General features: G+C 37.2%; 1 protein-coding gene across 1 annotated transcript in view; it reads right to left on the bottom strand.

The window, feature by feature from the left end:
- The window catches only part of pitrm1 (pitrilysin metallopeptidase 1), a 40,054-nt gene that overhangs the window by 2,228 nt on the left and 15,957 nt on the right, over window positions 1–21,869 (bottom strand). The window contains exons 13-25 of the mRNA XM_052016619.1: window positions 21,085–21,219; window positions 20,063–20,201; window positions 18,647–18,763; window positions 17,691–17,823; window positions 16,911–17,031; window positions 14,398–14,474; window positions 13,612–13,777; window positions 9,011–9,111; window positions 8,177–8,306; window positions 5,077–5,148; window positions 3,595–3,707; window positions 2,777–2,902; window positions 1,848–1,993 (exon numbers count right to left, since the gene is read on the bottom strand). Coding sequence (XP_051872579.1) covers window positions 1,848–1,993; window positions 2,777–2,902; window positions 3,595–3,707; window positions 5,077–5,148; window positions 8,177–8,306; window positions 9,011–9,111; window positions 13,612–13,777; window positions 14,398–14,474; window positions 16,911–17,031; window positions 17,691–17,823; window positions 18,647–18,763; window positions 20,063–20,201; window positions 21,085–21,219 — 1,576 coding nt within the window. The remainder of the gene's footprint in view (window positions 1–1,847; window positions 1,994–2,776; window positions 2,903–3,594; window positions 3,708–5,076; window positions 5,149–8,176; window positions 8,307–9,010; window positions 9,112–13,611; window positions 13,778–14,397; window positions 14,475–16,910; window positions 17,032–17,690; window positions 17,824–18,646; window positions 18,764–20,062; window positions 20,202–21,084; window positions 21,220–21,869) is intronic.

A 21,869-nucleotide genomic window follows, 5' to 3' on the forward strand; every position in this document is an offset into this window, starting at 1 on the left:
TCAGCTTAAACCCATGCCCCCTAGTTTTAGAGTCCCCTACCCTGTGAAAAAGACTGACCATCCATCTTATCTACGTCATTCTTGATTTTATACATCTCAGGGAAAGTAGTCCCAGCCCATTCAGTCTCTCCTCATGACAAAACCTCCAGTCCCGGCAACAATTTTATGAATATTTTCTGCACTCTCTCTAGCTTAATCACATTCTTCCTATATTATGGGGACCAGAACTGCCCACAATATTCCAGATACAGTCTCAAAATCTTATGCAGCTGTAACATGATGTCTCAACTCTCGTACTCAATGCCCCCATCCATAGGCCGCCTTCACCCCCGTCTACCTGTGTCTCAATTTTCAAGGAACTATGTACCTGTACCCCTAAAGGTCTCTGTTCTACAACACTCCCCAGGGCCCTACTACTCACTGTGCAAGTTCTGCCCTGGTTTAACCTTTGGCAATCTGAGCAAAAGAATGGTCAAGGATCAAAACAACGTACTCTGCATAAAGCACATGGTCCACTAGGCACCAGTGATCACTGCCTCCTTGTACACTTCTGAGACATGGACTACCTATAGAAGGCACCTCAAGGCAATGGAACACTACTATCAATGCTCTTCAAGCTAAATCCTCTGAATTCACTGGCAGGAGAAACAAAGTAAGATTAATATCCTCCCCCAGGCCAACATCCAGACATAACTACACTCAGTTGGCTCTTATTTGTAGCTCTACTGCTTGCATTACTGACATTGTAAGTCCAAAACAGAGGTATCACAGAGTTCCACAGGGCAAGAGGTACAAGGTGACCAATGGAAATGATTCAAGGATGCTTTCTAAGTCTCCTTAAAAAGATGCAACATCACCAATGGACTTGTGGGAATCCCTGACCTATGACTGCTCAGATTGGAGAAGCAGCATACAGGATGGCAGTGAGAATCTAAAGTCCCTTCACTGGGAGTACACAGGAGCCCAGGATAAACAGCAAGAACACCCAAGCTTCCATCTACCCAACCAGTCAAACATCTCCTACCCCACTTGTGGCAATATCAACATCCCACACTGGTTGCATCAGCCACAAGAACCCACAGAACTGAAATCAAATCATCCTAGACCAAGGAACTCCATAAGAATGATATACCAACAAGAGCTTTTTCAGAAGTTACTAGACCTGCTAATTTACAGCAGGCACATGGGGCTCAGTCTCAACATCCAAAAATGGACAGGTTGGGATTGTGTCAAAGGTTAAAATGCGCAGAACAAAATCTAAAATGGGGACATAATCTGGCTGCTTCCAAGGTGCAAAGTGACTAATCTGTGCTTAAGAGGATAGCTGGTCATTTAATTATACGCAGTCCCCTAGGTTACAAAAGGGTTCCATTCCTGAGAACTGCTCATCACCCAAATTTTTTTCTTTAAAAAAGTGAGAAATGAACAGTGTATGGGAGAGTATCAGAGAAACAGCTGCAACAACAACAGGAAGAACGGGCACCAGCCAACCTCTGACTCAGCGAGCGAGTCTGTTCAGTGCTCCCATCTCTGCTCAGCTTGACCCAGCTCCCAGTTGTTGTGGCTCGTTCACATATATGGCTATCCATAAACTGGAGATTCATAACCCAGAGAGATCTGGTATTGATAAATCGGGTTGCCTGCCTTCACTTTACTAGTCATTCTATTTTTAAACTACACACAGATGGGTTTTCCAGGAGCTTAAATGCTTCTTCCAATTGAACAATCCATCACCCACTGCCTGTGACATGTTCCCTCCCCACAACCACCTACAAATTGACCATCATTTGATACTCCCCCTACCCCCACATCTTCAACTTGCCATATTAATGATCAAACATTCTTACCCTTGTCTGATGGTGCTATGGGGGCATCCACAGATGAAAAGACAGACAATTTAGCTTCATCAATATCTTCTTGTGTAAATTTTCCTGCTTTGGCCCAAGCAATACTTCTTCTAAATACAGATATTGTATCAAGAGAATTTGGATCTCTAGAAGATTTTGATTTAAAACAAGATTTTGTCATTTTCTCATATTTTATATCCTTAATAGATCACTATTTTCTCATATTTTATGATCTTCAGAGTACCTACATTTACTCACTGATGAAAAGTCACAAACCTACAATCAGACAATAATTTTAAATCCTAGAGGAGTCTGCTGGTTATGGGTTCATTAGCATTTGAAGGTTGAAAAATGACCTTTGAAGCCTGAAACGTAGTTCTGGAGGAATAATCTAACTTGCCTCTTAATTATATTACACATCAACTATTTACTCTATGCCACTTTGTACCCAATTAGATCATTTACTTTTACACAGACATGCTAAAGGAGATTTCCTTTGCAGATTCAAAACCATTTTGAGCCCCTAAATAATGTATGTTGCAAATTTCCATCTCCCTTGGCCCGCCTTCTTATTGGAGGCAGCTTTCATTCATATTGTGGCCACCAAGATAAAAACATACTTTGAATAATAAGAACTTCTACTTAAAGCACTTAAAATAAGCACAGGAATGGCTTCAAATAAGATTCTTAAAAAATGAAGCCAAGCCACGAGACATTGGGAGAGATGACCAAAGACTTGGCTGGAGAGGTATCAGGTTTGTGCTAGTTAAAAAGGTTTCTCAGCCTAATCTGACCTTTCTGCACTAAATCCATTGAAAAAGTATTATGCATTTATTGGTTCTAACAGTTGATAAAAATTAAGGGGCAAGTGATATCAATCTTTGTTTTTTCACTTCACAATTAATGCTATTTTAAACAGTCATTGGTACCTGTAAGAATAGAATGAAAATAGACCACTGTTGCTTAAGTTGGCACCCCCTCCATATGCGCCACCTTTCTCTCGGATTTCACGGTGGAGGAATTTAGCAGACAACAGCCGTGCAAGAACGGCAAGTCTATAAATAAAAGATAATGAATAGCAAATACATTTATAAACAGACAAATGTACCATATAGGTAATGAGGAATGTTATCCAAAGAAACTGAAAGTAATGAAATTACTCTGCCAACAAAGCCCACTGGTATGCATTCCATTATCATTCTGAACAAAGAAATGGCAAGTCACTTAATTTCATTTACTTCCTCTTTCCCCATGACACCCACCCATTGATATGCTGGAGAATTTCAGGCTGTCAGTACAGTCTTGATGAACAAATAAATCTGATTCATTCATGGATTAAAAAAAGGAATTCAGATGTATGATAAGCTGGGTAAAGAAAGGTGATCTATAGATAAACTTCCTCCACTCCCTTTCAAGAGGTTCTGACACTTTAGAAATGAACATCAGAATTCCACAGCACCATCTGCAGCTTATTTATAAAACCCCAGAACAAAATAAGCAGCAGCTTCATTAGTCAGAAGACCACTGGGAGCTGATGTTATTTTCATCCCCTTCTCTGAATGAAGTCAAGACTGGTGTCTTACCTCATAGAAAGGTTTAAGGTGGTTCTCAGATTTCAGATCAATAACTCAACATTGAAAACTAATTTTCTTCCCCTCCCTTCTAATTTGTTTTTGTCCTTACTTTGACTTGCATTCAAAGACCATTAAAAAACTAATCTTTGCAATTTTATGTTAACATAATTTACCTGGCAAAGTCAGGATTCTTGTAGGAAACTGTTCGAATACATTCACTAACGTAATTCACAGGGAAAGGAAGCTGGAAATGTGTCTTCATTTGACAAGCCTTGAAGGTTGGTTCCTAAAAGAATGGCACAGAGAGCTTTAACATTTTCTCTAGCCACTGTGGAAATATGTAGAAATAAAATTATCTTTGTATACATGAGGGGTTCAAATATTTAATTGCAATGAAGGGCTTCAGATCCAAAACGTTAACTCTATTTCTTTCCACAGATGTCCTCTGACCTGCTGAGTGTTCCCAGCATTTTCTGTTTTTAGTTCAAGCATTTAGCTTATTTACCAACAAACTGTAACAGCTTAACATTATTGCAAAAAATATGTAAAACAAAATTGTGGCAGTATTACATATACATTAACTATTTATGTTTCACCGTCTCCTATTAATAACTTGCTATTTTAAAATCTTTTAAAGTGAAAACTTTGCACATGTACAAGCAGACAAAAAGTTTGCATGCACAAATTATCATTTGGTGAACATTAATAAAGTGTGATCAATCTTAACAGCCCAAGCAGAGGTCCATTACCATTTTATAATGGATAGGGATTATCACAATGATTTGTGGTTGAAGTTTGCATGTGATTTAATGTGAGAGTCTAGTACACACACAGCAACTGCACAATCTTGACAAGCGGAAGATCTAGAGCCCTGAGATAGGGAAGTCCTAAGCCTTATCTGGTTTCACAGCTGTTAAGACCCAAAGATTCTCATCAGCTGATCCATTGCTGACAACCTTTTCTTCACCAAGAGTTTTGTTTGCCAGTCTGTCAAGTTTTATGCCAGGTCTTCCTGGTTACTATGGTAGTTAGAGGGGAAAATTACTTCAACCTGCCAGACAGGGCACTACTTAAAATCTAACCCATAACCTCAAAACAAGGACAGGAAGTTGGATGTGTGGGAAGACCTTCTTGTACCTACTAGCAAGTGACATTTCTGTCATCTCCACCGAGAAGCTGAATGGTAATTTGTTATTTTTCACATTAATTAGAAATGTATGAATTAAGCAATTTTATTGCAAATAAATGCCTAATTCTAAATTTTTCAAAGTTCAGTACAAATATAAGACAGTGCATTTCCTTCCAATGACCACTTCTGAATACAAGCACATATTATAACACTAAATTGTAGGTCAGTGTTATTAAAAATTAACTACGTCAACTCAGCCTCAAGTGCAGTATTTAACTTGAGAATATTATAATCAGTTTGCTTGGCTAGTCAAAATGTCTAATCTAGAAACACAAAATGCTGGAAAAGCTCAGGTCTGGCACAGTCTATGGAAAGAAAAAAGGTCAAAATTTCAGGTTGAAGACCCTTTATCAGAAATGAGGAAGATAGAAAGTCTCGGTAGCAGGGAAGATGGATTGCAATAAGTGGAACAAGTAATCTGGTCATTTAGGGACAGTTGAGATTAGTTCAAATGTATTAGTCTTACAAACACCAGCTTTCTGGTAGCTCTTGAACCTCCAGACACTTCACTCTCAACTTCTTCAGGATTGAGTGGTTTCTACAAGAAATAAAAGTCAACTTTAGTTATAAATTTTAATCTTTTAAATTGAAATTTAAAAATCAACAAGCACTTGCTGAAATATGGAAAAATTGTTTTGCAAACTTGGTGATGTGGGCACTAAGGAGAGAATAGAGTTCTACAATGAAAACGTACTTGAATTTCAACTGCTTCATAGATTGTTTTAAATGAGACTTGAACTCAGCCGAATACATTCATTAGAACAATTAAAGTTCACTTCCAATTCATGAAGCTATGCCAGAAATCAACATTTCTTGAGTTAGGCCATTGACTGGAATTAAATATACGCAAAGCACCAAGCAATTATTGGTCAATAATTTATGGTTACTGTGATCTTTTCAATAAAAAAAAGCCCCTATTTGGCAACAAAACTGTACTATACCCAACTCCCTCTAAAGGATGCTTAAAGACAACTCATTTTCACAAGAACAACGTCAGCTGCATCAGGCAAAAGATGCATCTTAAAATAATATTCTGTCATATTGATGGGGTCGGAGAGGGCAGGGAAACAAGTTTTAAAATGCCAACAAGTTTTAACACAAAAGCAAAAGACTGTGGATACAGGAAATCAGATACTACGAGGAACTTCAGTGTTGACCACGCAGCTAATAACCAAGAACTAATCCTGTGTTACTTTAAGTGAGTCAAATTGGTCTGTTATCAACTAAACATAGTAATTGACCTCCAAGACGAAGTAATCTCACTAATCTTTCAATGTACCTTGAACCACTGGAGTAAGCAAGCACACCTGTGGGAAACACCAAGCTCTGCAAGTAACAAAGTAAATGTGGACTAAAGACAACATCTGGGACTTTTTTTTGCAAAATGCCAACAGTTCCAAGCACAATCACAGGTTTCAGTACTTAGCAGGTAAGCATTAAGTTTTACACTTGCAGGCTGAGCTTCAATCATTTCCTGGCTGCTGTCCACCAATGGACTCCCTTGGGCCTTTCAGCAGGGCCAGAACTTACTGGTATTCCCCAGCATCAAAGCTGAGGAATCTGTTCTCAGAATAAGTGTCAGGCGAGAATATCTGAATGGGGATTATGGGGCTAGGGACATGGTTTAACTATATATTCTGATTAATGTCTTTAATTATTTTTAGATGATTTTTATTTTGAAATAACTCATTTTTATTTGTTTTTTATTTTAAATGTCTGAAAAATCTTGACAGCTTTAATAGCTGGCTTTGTTCTGGGGTTGAAGAGAGTACAGGGAGCAAGCCAATATCAATGAAATTTGGCTCCAAAGCAGAATATCTGGCTTTTACCATTGTAGTTGGTTAATACAGAAGTTTCTTACTGTCAGATTATGTCTAAATATTCAGAAATAATTGCAAATTTAGCCAGCTGAGAACATAACGACTTCAGGTCAGGTGTGTGGTTGTGTTTCTTTGTTTTAACCTGTATACTGCATTAATGGTTAAATAAACATAATACACACGAGGAAAATTTTATTTCCATGCTTGTCATGGTGGAGTCACGTCTACTAACCACAGCATATCAAATAATGTTGATGAAAAGAATGAGAAATTCCTGCAAGTTTTGGACTCCATTCCATTTTTAACTAAGTTATAACGACAGTAAACTACAAAAGGTAGATGGGGAATTTTAAATTTGCTCAGATTCAAAGATGAAAGACATAAACATCCTATATTGAGGTCACAGCAATATAGAACTTAACTGACGAGTTCTATTACCAATGAAAGTACAGGACTAATTAAGTTCACCAATGAAAAGTGCACTTTCAAAAAAATCACTTAATGACTCTCATCCACCATGGTTGGCTGAATATGGGCTGCCCATCAAATTAAAAATAACTTTTTCCAATACGTAAATGAAGTGGTCTCCAAAAATTAGATTACCGATACAATGAAAAAATGAATATTTGATGGGAAAATTTCCCAGTATGGCTCTTAAACCAGCATACAGGGCACAGAGATTAATTTAACTGCTTTTAGTGTGCTATGCAATGATGACATTCCAAAGGGCTTTTTACCCACAAAGAAACTGGAGGGCAAACAAGATGGCAGATAATTGTGGCATGAACATAAATGGCTACTCAATTTAAGCCTATCCTGCATTCAATAGGATTATAGGTAATCTACTCAAGGTTTCAGCTCCTCTTCTGTGCCCCAGTTCCCCGCCTTTTCAAATACCCCTAATGATCTCTCCTCCTCAGGTAGAGGATTCCTCAGATTCAGCACCCCAGTTTTAAACGACCACTCCCTAATCTTGCAATTATATCCATTTGTTCAAGGTTCTCCCACTAGCAAAACATTGCGATGTCTACCCAGTCATGCCCTTCAGAATCTTAGGTTTCAATAATATCACCTCTCATTCTTCTAAACTCCACAGAATGTAGACCTTTCATCTTTAGCCTCATGACAAGGCAACCCTGTCATTCTAGTGAATCTCTTTTGGACTGTTGCCGATGTCTATACATCCTTTTCGAACAAGGGGACCAAAATTGTGCACAGTATTCCAGGTGAGGCTTCACCTGTACTCTGTACAATTGTAACAATACTTCAATTTCTAAACTCCAACTCTCCTGCAATAACGGCCACCATGGCATTTGCTTTCTGAACTACTTTCTATACCTGCCAACTTTTTTTGCGATTCATGGACAGGAATATTCTATACTTTGCTCATCTGCAATTGTTCTCCATTTAGATAATAATCTGCCTGTAGATTCCACTTACTGAAGTGCATGACCTCACACTTTCCCACATTAAACTTCATTTGCCAAGTTTTTGCTCACTCATTCAACCAGTTTCTAATTGCAGACAATATTACATGAATATTGATGTTTCTACTATTATCACAAGTAAGGATGAATATACAGAAACACATTCCACTTAGGACAAGGAAAGAAATGTCAACATCAAACATTGAGCCAGAAGACACAGTAGAAAAACAGAAGTCAAGAACAAAATAAAACATCAGCTGATGTGGCTGGGCAATTGGAGTTTCCACCCACTGAATTTTGAATGTTTTGATAATAGTACCTCAATAATATTTGAACGAATTAATTTCTTTTCTTTCTTCTTCTTTCCAAAACCAGGAATATTCCTCAAGAACTTCTCAACTTCCTTTGACACTTCTGGAATTTGTTGCGGAGTAGCATTCACTGCACATCTATCCCAAGACAATACAAATCAATGAATTACATGCAATAATCAAATCTGTACTACCTATACAAAACTGTGGTCATTGTGACTTGACATAATGATGATATTGACCAAATGTCATGAGAAAATAGTGTTTAGTGTCATACATTTAATATCATTTACTGTCATTCCAGAAAAAAAAGTTAGAGCTCCTTTAACAACATGGAAACATAATTTTTACATGAGAATAATGGACCATCTACATCATTTTGTTTTAAACTGAAGCACAACATAACAATTCTTTTGTACTTTAAATGCCATGAGTCCTGTAAAAGTCTGGATCTAGAAAACAACTTTATACTATAATTGGTGCACCTTACATCGTACGAACATACCAATAAATTATAAGTAAACCACAATGCCAGAACCATCATACAAGTGGCAGGTGAAGGGAAATGAAAAGGACAATTCTAGCCAGAATTCAAGGCCTATGGAGATGCTCTTACAAAGTAAAATAGTGAAGCTGCATTTAGATGACTTTATACATCTTATAGATGGTGTAATAAATATAATGATGTTCAAACTGCAGTTCTGCAAAGTTAATCTCTAATATATATCTGTCAAATGCCACTTGACTGAAACATCCTTAAAAGGTCACAAGGTGAAAACTTTAAAATTATGTGCACTTTATTTCAGTTGGCTATTGTGTGCTTCTGAATATTAAAAACTCACCTCATGTTCTCACTGTTCATTAAGTGCATCTTAATGCGTGGCAATTTACGGATAATAGTCACAAGTTCAGGCATCTCTGCAATTCTCTTCATTTGGTGCACCTTTGGAGGAAAAATATTTTACACAGTTTCCTATAAAATTTCTCACTATTCCCTAAAGTTCTCAGAAAATCATGGAGATTTTATAGTAGGGCACAATCTGACCTAATGTGTCCACATTGGTAGACAAAGAGCTACACAACCTAATCCTACCTTCCAATACCGGGATTGCAGCTATTCAACGGCACATCTATTATGATGCAGGCTTCTGTCTTTACCACGCTTTCATGAATCAAGTTCTAGATCCTTGCCACCCTTTGGATGAAAGCATTTTTCCTTATCGCTTCTCATTCTTTAAGCAATTACTTTTTAACAACTATGACCCTCTTCTTATTGATCTCTCTGCCGAGGGAACTAGGCCTCTCCTATTTTCTCTAGGCCCTTCAACACTTAATACATTCTAATCAAGTCTCCCCACAGTTTCATCTGCTCCAAAAAAAAACCAATCCCAAACCACACAATCTGGTAAACCTCAAGAAATTAGGAGCAGTAGCAGATCACTAGGCCACTCAAGTGTGCCCTGCCATTCAATATCATTGTTGGTCTATGCTGGCCTCAACTTCTCTTCTAGGCCAGTTCCCCATAACCATCAATTCCTCGGTCTTTCAGATATTTATCTCCACCTTAAATATGTCTAATGGAACAGTACAGAACTGGACAAGCCATTCGGCCCACGATGTGCCAATCATGATGCCAATTTATATTAAATATCCTCCTCCTGTGCATCATCCACATCCTTCCATTCCCTTCATATTCATACATCTATCTAAAAGCCTCTTAAACTCCACCATACTGCCTGATTCCACTACTACCCCTGGTAATCCATTCTCGGCACCTACCATTCTCTGTGTAATGATCTGAATTCCACCACCCTCAGGGGCAGAGAATTCCACAGATTCACTGCCATGTGAGAGAAGTAATTTCTGTACACCTCAGTTTTAAATGACCAGCCCTTTATTTTGTATCTATGTAACCCCACCCTTCCCCCATCTGCAACTCTCCCACTAGTGAAAACATTTCAGTATCTAATCTATCCATACCCACTTAGGAGTTTTATATTTGAATAAGGTCACCCCTCATTTCTTCTAAACTCCAAGGAACACAGACTCAAACTGTCTAGGCCGTCTTGATAGGACAACCCACTCATCCCAGGAATGATACTGCCTCCTTTTTTACGACAAGGGTACCAAAACTGCACAGTACTCCCTCAGCAACACCCTGTACAACTGTAACAAAACCTTCCTATTCTTAAACTTCAACCCCTTTGCAATAAAGGCCAAAATGCCATTTTGCCTCAACTTACTTGTTGGACCTGGCTGCTAACTTTGTGTGATTCATGCACTAGAACACCCCGATACCTCAGACCTTCATTCATTTACAGCGTCACCCCATTTAGATAATCTGCCTTTGATCTCTCTTACCAAAGTGCTTGACCTCACTTCGCCACATGGAACTTCATTTGCCAGGTTCTTACCCAATCACTCAGTCTATATCCTGTTGCAAAATCACTATATCCTCATCACAATACACCTTCCACCTGCTTTCATATCATCAGGAAAACTTGGAAATCTTACATTTAGTTCCCTCCTCCAGGTTATTAATGTAAATAGTATACAACTGAGGGCCAAGAATTGATCACTGGGATACTCCACTAGTCACATCCTTCTAGCATGAAAAAGACCTATTTATTCCAACTCTGGTTTCTGTGTGACAGCTATGCTAACACATTTTCTTCAATATTTTGGGCTCTTGATTTATGCACCAGCCTCTAAAGCAGGACCTTGTCAAATGCCTATTGGAAATCTAAATACACTATCTTTACAGGTTCCTCACACTTTCGACAGGTTCCTATCAACTCTTCCTGTCACATACTCAAGACTTTGAGCAAATTTATCAAAGATGAGTTACCTTTCATAAGACCATGTTGACTAGGTTCAATTATATTCAGCTTTCCAAAATAATTACTTATTTCTTCTTTGATTAATGAATCTAGCATCTTGCCAACAATACACGTTAAACTAACTGGTCTATAGTTCCCTGCCTTCTGTCTTCCTCTTTTTGAACATGGGAGTCACATTGGTTGTTTTCCAGTCTCCTGGTCCCCTCTCAGAATTAAGCAAGCTTTGAAAATTTCAATCAATGGGTCCCATTGCTCTGCAGCTACTTCCTTTAAAATCCTTGGATGCAGACCATCAGGTCCTGGCGATCTGTCTGCCTTTAGCTGAGAGTTTCTCTGATACTATATCACTTAAGATTGATATTTTTAACAAGTTCTTCCCTTTTATTTGAAATTGGCCCACCATGGAGTGTCCTCCATGGTGAAGATCGATGCAAAAATCTGATTTAACATATCTGTGATTTCTTTATTTCCTGTTATTATTTTAGCAGCCTCAGTCCCTAGAGCTCCCACCACTTACCCTATACACCTTCTTCCTATTAACATATCCATCAACTCTTACTCACTGTTTTGATATAACATGCAAGTTTTTGCTCAAAATCAATTTTCTCCCTTCTTGAGCTTTTTACTTTTGCTGCTGGATCCTAAAAGCTTCCTAGTTCCCTGGCCTACCACCAGCCCTTACACTTTGTATGCCCTACTTTCCATTTAACATTTTAGACCTCCCTTGTTAACCACATACATGCCCCTTTGTCATGGAATCCATCTTTCTAATTGGGATAAATTCCTGCTGAGCATTATGAGCCAGCTATTTGAATATCTGCCATTGTTCATGTACTGACCTGGCTCTTTGCTTATTTTCCCAGTTCATCTTAAACAACTGCACCTTCATACCATTATAATTGCCCTTATTTAAGTTGAAGAGACTGGTTTTGGTCTTGTGGCATTTACCCTCAAATTTATCTGAAATTCTATCATATTGTGGTCATTACCTCCCAGGAGATCTCCAACCACAAGATCTCTAACCACAAGATCTCTAACCACAAGATCTCTTATTAATCCTTCCTCATTACTCATGACCAAATCTGAAATAGCTTGTTCCCTGGGTAGGTTACATACCGCTACATACTGCACCAAGAAGCAATCCCTGGTGCACTCCACAAATTCTTCTACTACTGCCAGTTTGATTCATCGAATCAATACGCAGATTAAAATCTCCCAAGACAATTACACTTCGCTTCAAACATGCCCTAGATATTTCCTCATTTATGTTCTGCAGATTACTCCCACTTATGTCTTTTTCCCCCTATTCACGATTTCAACCCAAAACGATTTTATATTACTATCCACTGTCTCTATATCATAACTCAAGACACTGATACTTCCCTTGATTAACAATATTACCCCATCTCGTTTCCATTTTGGCCTATTCTTTGGAATAACTGGTCCCCCTGCAACCACATCTCCATAACAAGTAATAGATTACACTCACGTGTTGCTACCTGTGCTGTCAATTCATCTTTTTGCAAGTGCTATGTGCAGTCAAATAAAGACCATTAAGCTTTAATTTTTTTATCACAAATTTTCTCTCCTTTGCACCTTCTCCATTACAATCGCATTTTTTCTGTAATGTGATGATCAGAACTGTATGCAGCGGTCAAGCTGCAAGCCATGTTTCAGCGTAACATGACTAACTAAGGATAGTTGGACCTCAGAAGCCTTGCTCAAATTCAGACTAGATTAGCTGCTCTGCATCAATTTAGGTACCTCAAGAAATTCCATTGAGTTTCAGACAAAGACTTTCATTAACAAATCGATCTCCTTGACTAATCTGTGCCTTTCTAAAAGGTTTACATTGTCCTTCAAAATCAATTCCAATAATTTGTCCACCATGAGAGTCGAAAAAATGAGCCTTAAACTAGTAAATTTATGCCTTCCTCCTTTTCTAAACAATGGTCCAATCCTCTGACCAGGGATTATAGAAAAATGAAAGTTGGAGCATCCACAATTTCCTCCCCTTTTTCTTTTGACTAGTGCCTGCCTTTTTATCCACTTTCAAAAGACTGCTGTCTTTTCCAACTTATCACACTTCCTTCCTAACTACAACACTGGCATTATTACCCACACACTGCCCCTTTAGCAAGAGCAACCCAAGACCATTCTTTAGTAAGAACCTTACCCACAGACAGGTTACTTTTTTAGGCTCTATTTATTCCCAAGTTATTGTCTTACTCGTGATGCACTTAATGAATTTTTGGATCTGCCAACGGTTTTTCTAAATCTCCCCTTTAATTTCATGTCCTATATTTTCTATATTCTTTTAAGTCTGCAGTGCAGATCTTAGACACAAGCCTCATCTTATCCTCTAATCACCCTGCCATGCAAGGGCTCTAGACTTGTCCCACTTGGCCCAGTCCTCTCCCTTTAATCAATAACATCAGAATATTGATATCGGATGATTCAATGAAAATAATGCCTCTAAATCTCAAGAAATGGTAGCTAATTCCCATCGTGTTAGAGATGATGACAAACTGATACTTTTCTTTCTGTATAGAAACACTATAGGAGTTTGGAGGAAAAAAGTGAAAACAGTGCTCGAATTCTACCTGGCTTAACCCATTAAATGTTTCCTGTAGATTTCCCGCTGGGGTTAGTGTCTTGCCAGCTCGAACTGCTGCATATTGATGTCCTGTGTCTGGAATCCCATTTGACAGCTCCTGTGCAGCCATCATAACTAATACTCTGAAATGTTCCTCATCATCAAAATGTGGGCTGCACAAGAGTGGAACAAGAAAGGTCATTGATTCACAGAACTGTTCAATGCTTCAAAAGCCAAAAAAAAAGCAAATACTGGATATCTGAGACAAACACAAAAATGACTGGAAATGCTCGGCAGATCAGGCAGCAACGTGGAAGGGAAACAAAACGAATGCTTCAGGCCAATTATTTTCATCAGAACTACTTGATGTTTCACACTTACAGATCAAGCTTTCAAAGTCTTTCAAAATCTGTTCAACTGTAACTGCACATAATCCATACAACTCAAGATGCTTAAATGCACAACAGAAGCATTACCTGCTCCATAACAGTATTCCTTGCACGGATTTTGCTCAATATGCAAACCTTCTGACCATACTTGTCTAATGATGCAAGAACACAAAGCTCCAGTAGTATAATCCTTGAATCTCCATCCTTTTTTTTTTAGGTTTTCCTCTAATTTTAAGATTGCACTGAACATGATTTGGCAAAAGGCAATGCTTTTACTAAACTTGCTCCGTAATGATCAAGGAGCTTCCATTGACATATTCCAGGTTGACAAGATGAATTAATCATAGCAGAAAAATAAAGTTCCCACATATTTTTAGGACAACATATTATTAACTGGCCCTCACCTGTTAAAAATATCTGTCCAAAGTTGCATCATGTCAGGCAGATTTCTGTCCAAACACAGAGATGTAAACAACACTCCCTAATGTAAAGGAAACAGTTGTTTCAACATACAGCGAACATGATAATACACAAGAAATACACATTTAATAATCGATTATTAAATGCAAGAATTTAATTTAAAAAGCAAGAATGTTGCCAAAAAAATGCTAATGTAAAGCAATTAGTAAAACTTCCTTTTAAATGGTCAGAGGCAGAAAATAAGCCTAAAGACACAAGTTATTGAAGAGGTTAAGTTGATAGAACTGTATCCTCTACTGCTAATCTAAAAATACATCTTTTTGTACAAATTCAAAAGAAGTTGGTAAAAAATTGGTGGTAATTTGGAACCTCAAAACCCTTTGATTTTAAAAATACACAATTCTGATTCTAGTACAATTACAAAAGGCAGACAACCAAAATAACAAGCTTCAATCAGCTGCACAATCGCGTATCACCACGAGTGTTAGTGCATAAGCACTTTATCCAAATGGGAGATGCCACAGACATCTGGGCACAAAATTGTAAATCAGTGAGATTAGAGAATTTTCCAGCAGCTTAAAATACAGTCACCAAGATCCTTTGTACCCTAAAGTATCTTAAATCCCAAAATGTTGTGAAGTAGAAAAAACGCCAGTAATATAGCTTGTGAATACCTGATAAGCTGAACCAATGACTTTTTCCTTGCATTTCCCACTCCATTTTACTTCACTTCCTCAGAACTCCCTCTGTTCAGTTCTAATCTATTGCTCCTGAACTGGCCACAGGCCGTTTACTTTCTTTTGGATTTTATTTAGCAGGTAGTATTAAAACTCTTTCCAAATAGACATTTATCTATGCTCAAACACCTCCTAATAATAAAGATCAGATTCACAGATCAGATCTACATTGGAAGAATTAGGCTTAATGTCTTGTATTTCTTCCCACATATTTTCTCTCTGAAGATTTTACCTGACCTGCTGAATATTTCCAGCATTCTTTTATTTCATACTTCTTGCAGTTGCTGTTTTAGAACTGTCAGATATTTTATTTCCTCTGCCCTGATTCTTCATCCTCTATTTACCCTGCCCCAGACAGATCAGCTTTCACTAGTCTCTCTTAGACAGCACCAACAGCATGTGTATCTGGAATCTTTTGATCTGCACCCTATCACTTACATTGCCATTCTTCTATATACCCTTCTCCTTTTCTCAAACTTAAAATGCTTTGATGAAAGGTCACAGATCTGAAATATTAAGTTTTTCTCTCCACAGATGCTGCCTGACCTGCATATAATCAACATTTTTTCTGTTACAAGCTACTGTAACATGTAAGCTTCTCACTTCTATTGTTCTTCAAAATAGTTCATTTATACTTGTGCTTTTGAAGCTTTGCCTTCCAAATTAATTGCATGCCCATATACATTATTTACACCTCTCTGTAGGTCAAAGAACATCAACCATCCAGGACTACCCAAATTCTATACACTTCCAATGAAAATAGCTCACTTTTATCAAAACTCAGTTGAACTGGAATGGTCAAATCCAAACATCAGCTATCACACTTCTTACACTTTAACATGCAATGCTTATAATTGGGCTTTGCAGTGTAATCAATAACTTCAATAGCTCTTCTTTGATGCAATATCCTTTTAATGATGCTAGTCTCCTTCATAATGATTATTTGACAAGTCAGGTCTGATGACAAACTAAGAAACTAGAGGGTGCAGAAAAGATTCACAAAGATGTTGCCAGGACTGTAGGGCTTGAGGTACACGGAGAGACTGGATAGGATGGGACTGTTTTCCCTGGAGCGAAAGAGACCAATTGGTGACCTTAGAAGTTTTATATCATGAGGGACATAGATCACAGTCTTTTTCCCAGGGTAGGAGAGTAAAACCAGAGGGCACAGGTTTGTGAGATGGGAAAGATATAAAATGGACCTGGGGAGCAACCTTTTCCCCCACATAGAGGATGGCGGTACGAATGAGCCACCAGAGGAAACTACAGAGGCAGGTATAATTACAATGTTTAAAAGACATTTAGACAGGTACATGGAGAGGAAAGGTTTAGAGGGATATGGGCCAAATACAGGTAAATGGGACTAGCTCAGGAAGGCACCTTGATCAGCATGAAATAGATGGGCTAGTTTCCATGCTGTATAACTGAGTTCTCTCAGAGTTATACAGCGCCCTCTCAAAATATTTACGAGTGTGAACAATAGGACTCTTACAAATCATGCCATCTTGACATATTATTTGTTTTCAGTTTAGCAGCTTTCATTTACACGTAGAGTTAATTTATTATAAAAGCAATAGCTTTAACTTTTTTTTAATGGAAAGCCCTCAACCACTAATTTTACGGGTTTGGAACTGATGTGAAGTTTTGTTTGGTTACTTTAAATTTGAGAATGTTTTCATTCCTAGTGTGAATAAATGTCATACCTAATACTTGTAGTTTATTCTGCCTAATGTTTCTAGTTTAGATCCAATATGCTGTACCTGTTCATACATATCCAAGTTTTCATTATCTTGGAGAATCTTAGGCGAGGCAGACATTCCTCCAGTCTTCAACTCAATCCGTTGTGCCTGCTCTCTATAATTTAAGTTCCCACAGCCCATCCTAAATTTAAAAAACATGAAGTAAAATATAGGTCTTTAAATCTAATATAAATTTATAAAGATCTACATCAAATCTTTTTTTAATCAATATTAAGTTCATACAACCACAGCCGAGATTTTATCAACAGTCACACCCCTGTGCCTCAAAGAACATTGCCCAACAAGATCCAGCACTGTGTAGATTTCATGTTTTCTGACATCAACAATAGAGGATTACCAAGGTCTAACAAAAGTGATGTCATCAAACAGATCAAATAAGCACTCAGCCAATCACAGTGAAGAATACAGAAATCAAATTTGGCACCAAAAAATGAGCTTAAGGTTGACAAAAAGTAGTTATCTTAAAAAGTCTTTGAAATATTTAATCAAAGAAAATTGACATTCCACAAATTTTCTAAGACACAGGTTGTTCTTCAGTAATGATTTAGTATACTTCATTATCTTTCATTTAAGAAGGTTGAACATATTCAAGTCTTGTTAGAGTATTTTTAAAAAGTTTAATTTCTCAAATTCATTAGAGGAATCAGGCAACAACTTCTGATTTTGTGTGAATAACTATGCACCTGTCAGCTTTCAAGGTAATGTGAATAAATGCAAAAATTTCATTTTCTTTACAACTGTAAAAGCTAATCTAAGCATCTATAAACTTCACTAACTTGCCTTGTAATCACATTGCAGAACAGTGGTATATATGGCTTCAGCTCTTCAGGCAAAGTATTAAGGCTAGTGAAAGCCCTGAAATAAACAATGCCATTGGTTGGCTGATTACAATACTGAATGGGCACTTCTCCACCTAAAAGTAAATAGAGCAGAATAAAGTCAATATGGTAAGTTTCAAAAGGTAAATTCAATGTAGTCACTGGCTCACAATGAATGTCCATGTCTCATATTTTACTGCAAATTTAAACAGACACAAACTAACCTCACAATATTTAAACCTCTCTTCACTTCTTTATTTCCAAATTCAATTTATTCAGAATGACACCGTTATCTTCGTATCCTTTTAATCAATGAAGATTTCCAACAGAACTGATACCTTACAAACTTTGACATTTGGTTGTTCATAATAGTAATTTACTTCTTCATCATTAGACTTTTTAGGTGCTGTCATAACCATTTTTCTAGGGTTCTTTTTCAATGAACAAGATTGATTTGATTTACAAAATTAAGCAAGCCTGTCAACATTAACCTCTCCAAACAAATTATAAAGGAAGATCTATATGCTGGTTAATTATGTCTTTATACAGCTGATAGATTTGTGTCTTCCAATAAGTAGTTAAACTGTTACTAAAAATTCAGAGATTAAAATGTTATGCCAGGAAGACACTTCTGAGACCATCTAACACCAATGGTAAAACTGAGTAGGATGTGGGCAAAGATTTTGCCCATCCTGGCAAGATACAACAAATATTAAACGAGAAGCGATCGCTCAGATATTGTTTTGTTCATTCACAGGATGTGGACAGCACTGATAAAGCCAACATTTCATGTCTATTTCTAAACTTTTGTAAAGGGCACTGAAGGTACACAAATAGCTTCTAACAGCCTTTCCAAGCATCAATTTAGTCAAAGTTTGCACTAAACTATGATAGCCCTATGCAGGTTAACAGTCTTACCTACATAATCCATTTCAACAGGTGTCAAAGGAAATGTTTGCTGAATATCAGAAATTTTAAGTGCTGGGAGACAGGACACATCTTGAGCTGTGCTCTGTGCAGCTATTAGTTCCAGCCCTGAGAAAGTAAAAGGATCTTACGTAATTAATCACATTGCATATTGATAACTAATATATTTAAAATATCTGATAAATCAGAAAACAGAATTAGCATTAACTATCGTAATAATCACAAACCAAATTGCTGAAATATCTAAAGCAAAACTTCTGAATGAGTCTTCATACTAATACCACCTTTAGAATCACTATTATATCTCTTATTGAACCTTTGCAAAAGGCTAGTATACAGGTTGAGCAGGTAATTAGGTAAAGTAACAATGTTATCTATTGTGAATGCAAAAGTAGGAAGGTTATGGGTTCAGTTAGATAAAGCAAGTGAGACCATATGTGGAGTACTGTGTACAGTATTAGTCTCCTTATTTAAAGGAGGATGTTAATGTGTTTACTCAGTAACTGGAACAGATGGGATATCTTACAAGGAAAGGTTGTGCAAATCAAAGTTATACCTGCTGGAGTTTAAAACAGCAACAAGATACTTGATTGAAATACACAAGATCCTGATGGACCTTGATTTGGTAGATGAGAGGAGGCTAGTTCCTGTTATGAGTGAATCTAAAGCTAAGGGTTTGAAAATAAGGAGTTGTCTACTTTAGACAGATGAGTGTTTTTTTCTTACAAGTCTTTGAAACCCTTTCTCAAAGATCTTTGAGCATTCTTAAGGGAGAATCAAATAGATTCTTGATAAACAAAGGGATGATCGGTTAACCACAAGTAGACAGGAATGCAAAGTTATATTTAAACAGATTTTGATTCAAAGTCCGTGAAATTAATTCTTAAACTGAACATCCAAGTGTTTCTGCAATAACATTTGCCAATACTCCATGGACAAGACAATTTCTGAATTGAACACTCAGAATGCATTTTTAATCTATGATTTGCTGTCGATGTTTTATTCAGTCTAAACAATGTACAAGATAAAGTTACCATTGGTTTAACACTAACTCAGAGGCTAGGAAGCCCCAGGAACTAGGGTTCTCAGAGTGGAGTCGGCATAACATTAAGTTATAAGAAAGTCACCAAGGACTCCCCCTGCTCTTCACCAATAATGCTTGCTGTTGTAAAATACTCATCCATAGGCATCTTGTGATGATAGTTTAGGTACAGTGTCTTCCAGCAGTAAATAGCTGTTTGCCACTTGCTGCTTTATTTTCAAAATGGCCACGTGGGAAAGGTCCTGTAGGGTTATAGGTGCTTGTGAAAATGCACAACATCACAGTTGAGCATCTTCCAGATTAGAAAGGGAAAAAGTGATTAAAAATATTTAATAAAATGATACCCAACCACTAGAGAAAGTCACCTTTTTCATATATCTTTTTCCTTTCTTCCACAGATAGGGAGTTGACCTTCTCTTGTAGAGTTCCTTTTTCAGCATTAGCCTGATTTTCCAAATAACCTTCATCTGGACTCATTGACAAGGCCAACCGGTGAGGGTTTTCCTGGATTACAATAAACATCCAAAATTATAGCTACATTATAACAAAACATGCCTTCAGAAAGAAATATTACCAAAGGATTTATGATGGAGGTAACTAGCTTTGCAAAATACACAGCCTTCATTGCAAAGTGTAGAATAAGGCGATTTATTTTGAAAACAATAGCAGTTCACGATTTACATCGAAGAGTTCTGACAGAGGCCATGGGAAAAAAGATTCAAACTTTTAGGTTTTAAAAGTACCTATTAGGAAAGGAAAACTGTACCAAAGAATTTAAGGTCATTAAATACTTCAACATGAGGAGATAAAGAGATAAACTAGAAATTCAGGGAAAGAATGATATTAAGCATTCTGAGAGAATAAATAAGCAGTTATCCAAATTAACTAGTTCATTGTTTTTGGCCAATTTGGTAAGAGCCTCTGAGAAAATTACAGTTGAAGGTAATGCTTGCATATGGTTTAAGTACTATTAACTAAAAAACTATACACATTGCAGTACATATGGCACTGGATTTAGCAGTCTCATGATGACAAATTTTATTACATCCTTTGTCAATCTTTTTTCATGGAATTCAATAAAGTGGGAGCTGAAAAAAAGTGAGCACTTAAGTTGCTAGTTGTTTTAAAATACAAACAATGGGGAATAGAAATTGAAACTGCCTGCCCTCCAGTGCCAAGCTGCATGGCTGGCTCTGAAGCTGACAAGCAAACACTGTTGCAAAAGCAAAAATAAAATGTATATTTATATAAAAATTAAATATAAAATTTTTAAATAACAATCTCATGAAATGAAAACTATTTACTGACAATTAATTTGAGTTAATTTTTAAAGATTAGCTTACATAATGATAGTCACGAATAAAACATTCAATTTCATTGCCCTTACCTTGAAATAGTGCCTGATTTTATCCTGCAAGAAACAAGGATTTTCTTTCAAGGATTGTCTAAACCTCGTCACCTTTTCACCAATCTGCAGCAGCTCTATAGGATCCCCATCATGATTCCAGTTTGTTGCAACATGCTAGTCACAAACACAAAGACAAAAATCCATGATTGTTATTAAAAGGAAAATATTTAATTTCTAATAACTTGAATTAAGATCACACCCAAACAGAACGTAAAGAAGCATTTCAAATAAAAAAAACCCTCTAAGATCATACATTATATTACTTCATTACGTCAACAAGCCTCTAAACTCAGAATTACTTAAGCTTGTACATGCCGTCCCAGGGTTACGGATGGGTTCTGATTTTACAGGTGCCCACAAGTCAGTTTTGTCCGTAAATCGGAAAATACACAAATATTACTCAATACTGTTACCTTATCGCCACAGTATTGTAATGAATTGCATCAAAAGCACGCAAGACTGATAAGAAAGATCACTAGAAGTGGAGACAGAGGGGAAACTAGTTCTGCCATTCGTAGGAATGAACGCATGTATGCGCATTGGACCTTTGAAGTCAGTAATATTATGGGATTTCATTTGTGCGTAGGGATGACATCTTGCCATAGAATGGAATTCCCTCATCCTGGCAACTATCCTATCCATGGCCTTAAGTGCAATGCTCAAAATTGGATACAATACTGAGTTCTAATCAGTGGACAGGTCATTTTTTTGTTTTTGCATCCAATAACAACTGCTTGGCAGAAAGGGAAAAGGGGTGGCAAAAA

The sequence above is a fragment of the Pristis pectinata genome, chromosome 5 (genome assembly GCF_009764475.1).
Source record: "Pristis pectinata isolate sPriPec2 chromosome 5, sPriPec2.1.pri, whole genome shotgun sequence".
NCBI classification, from domain to species: Eukaryota; Metazoa; Chordata; class Chondrichthyes; order Rhinopristiformes; family Pristidae; genus Pristis; species Pristis pectinata.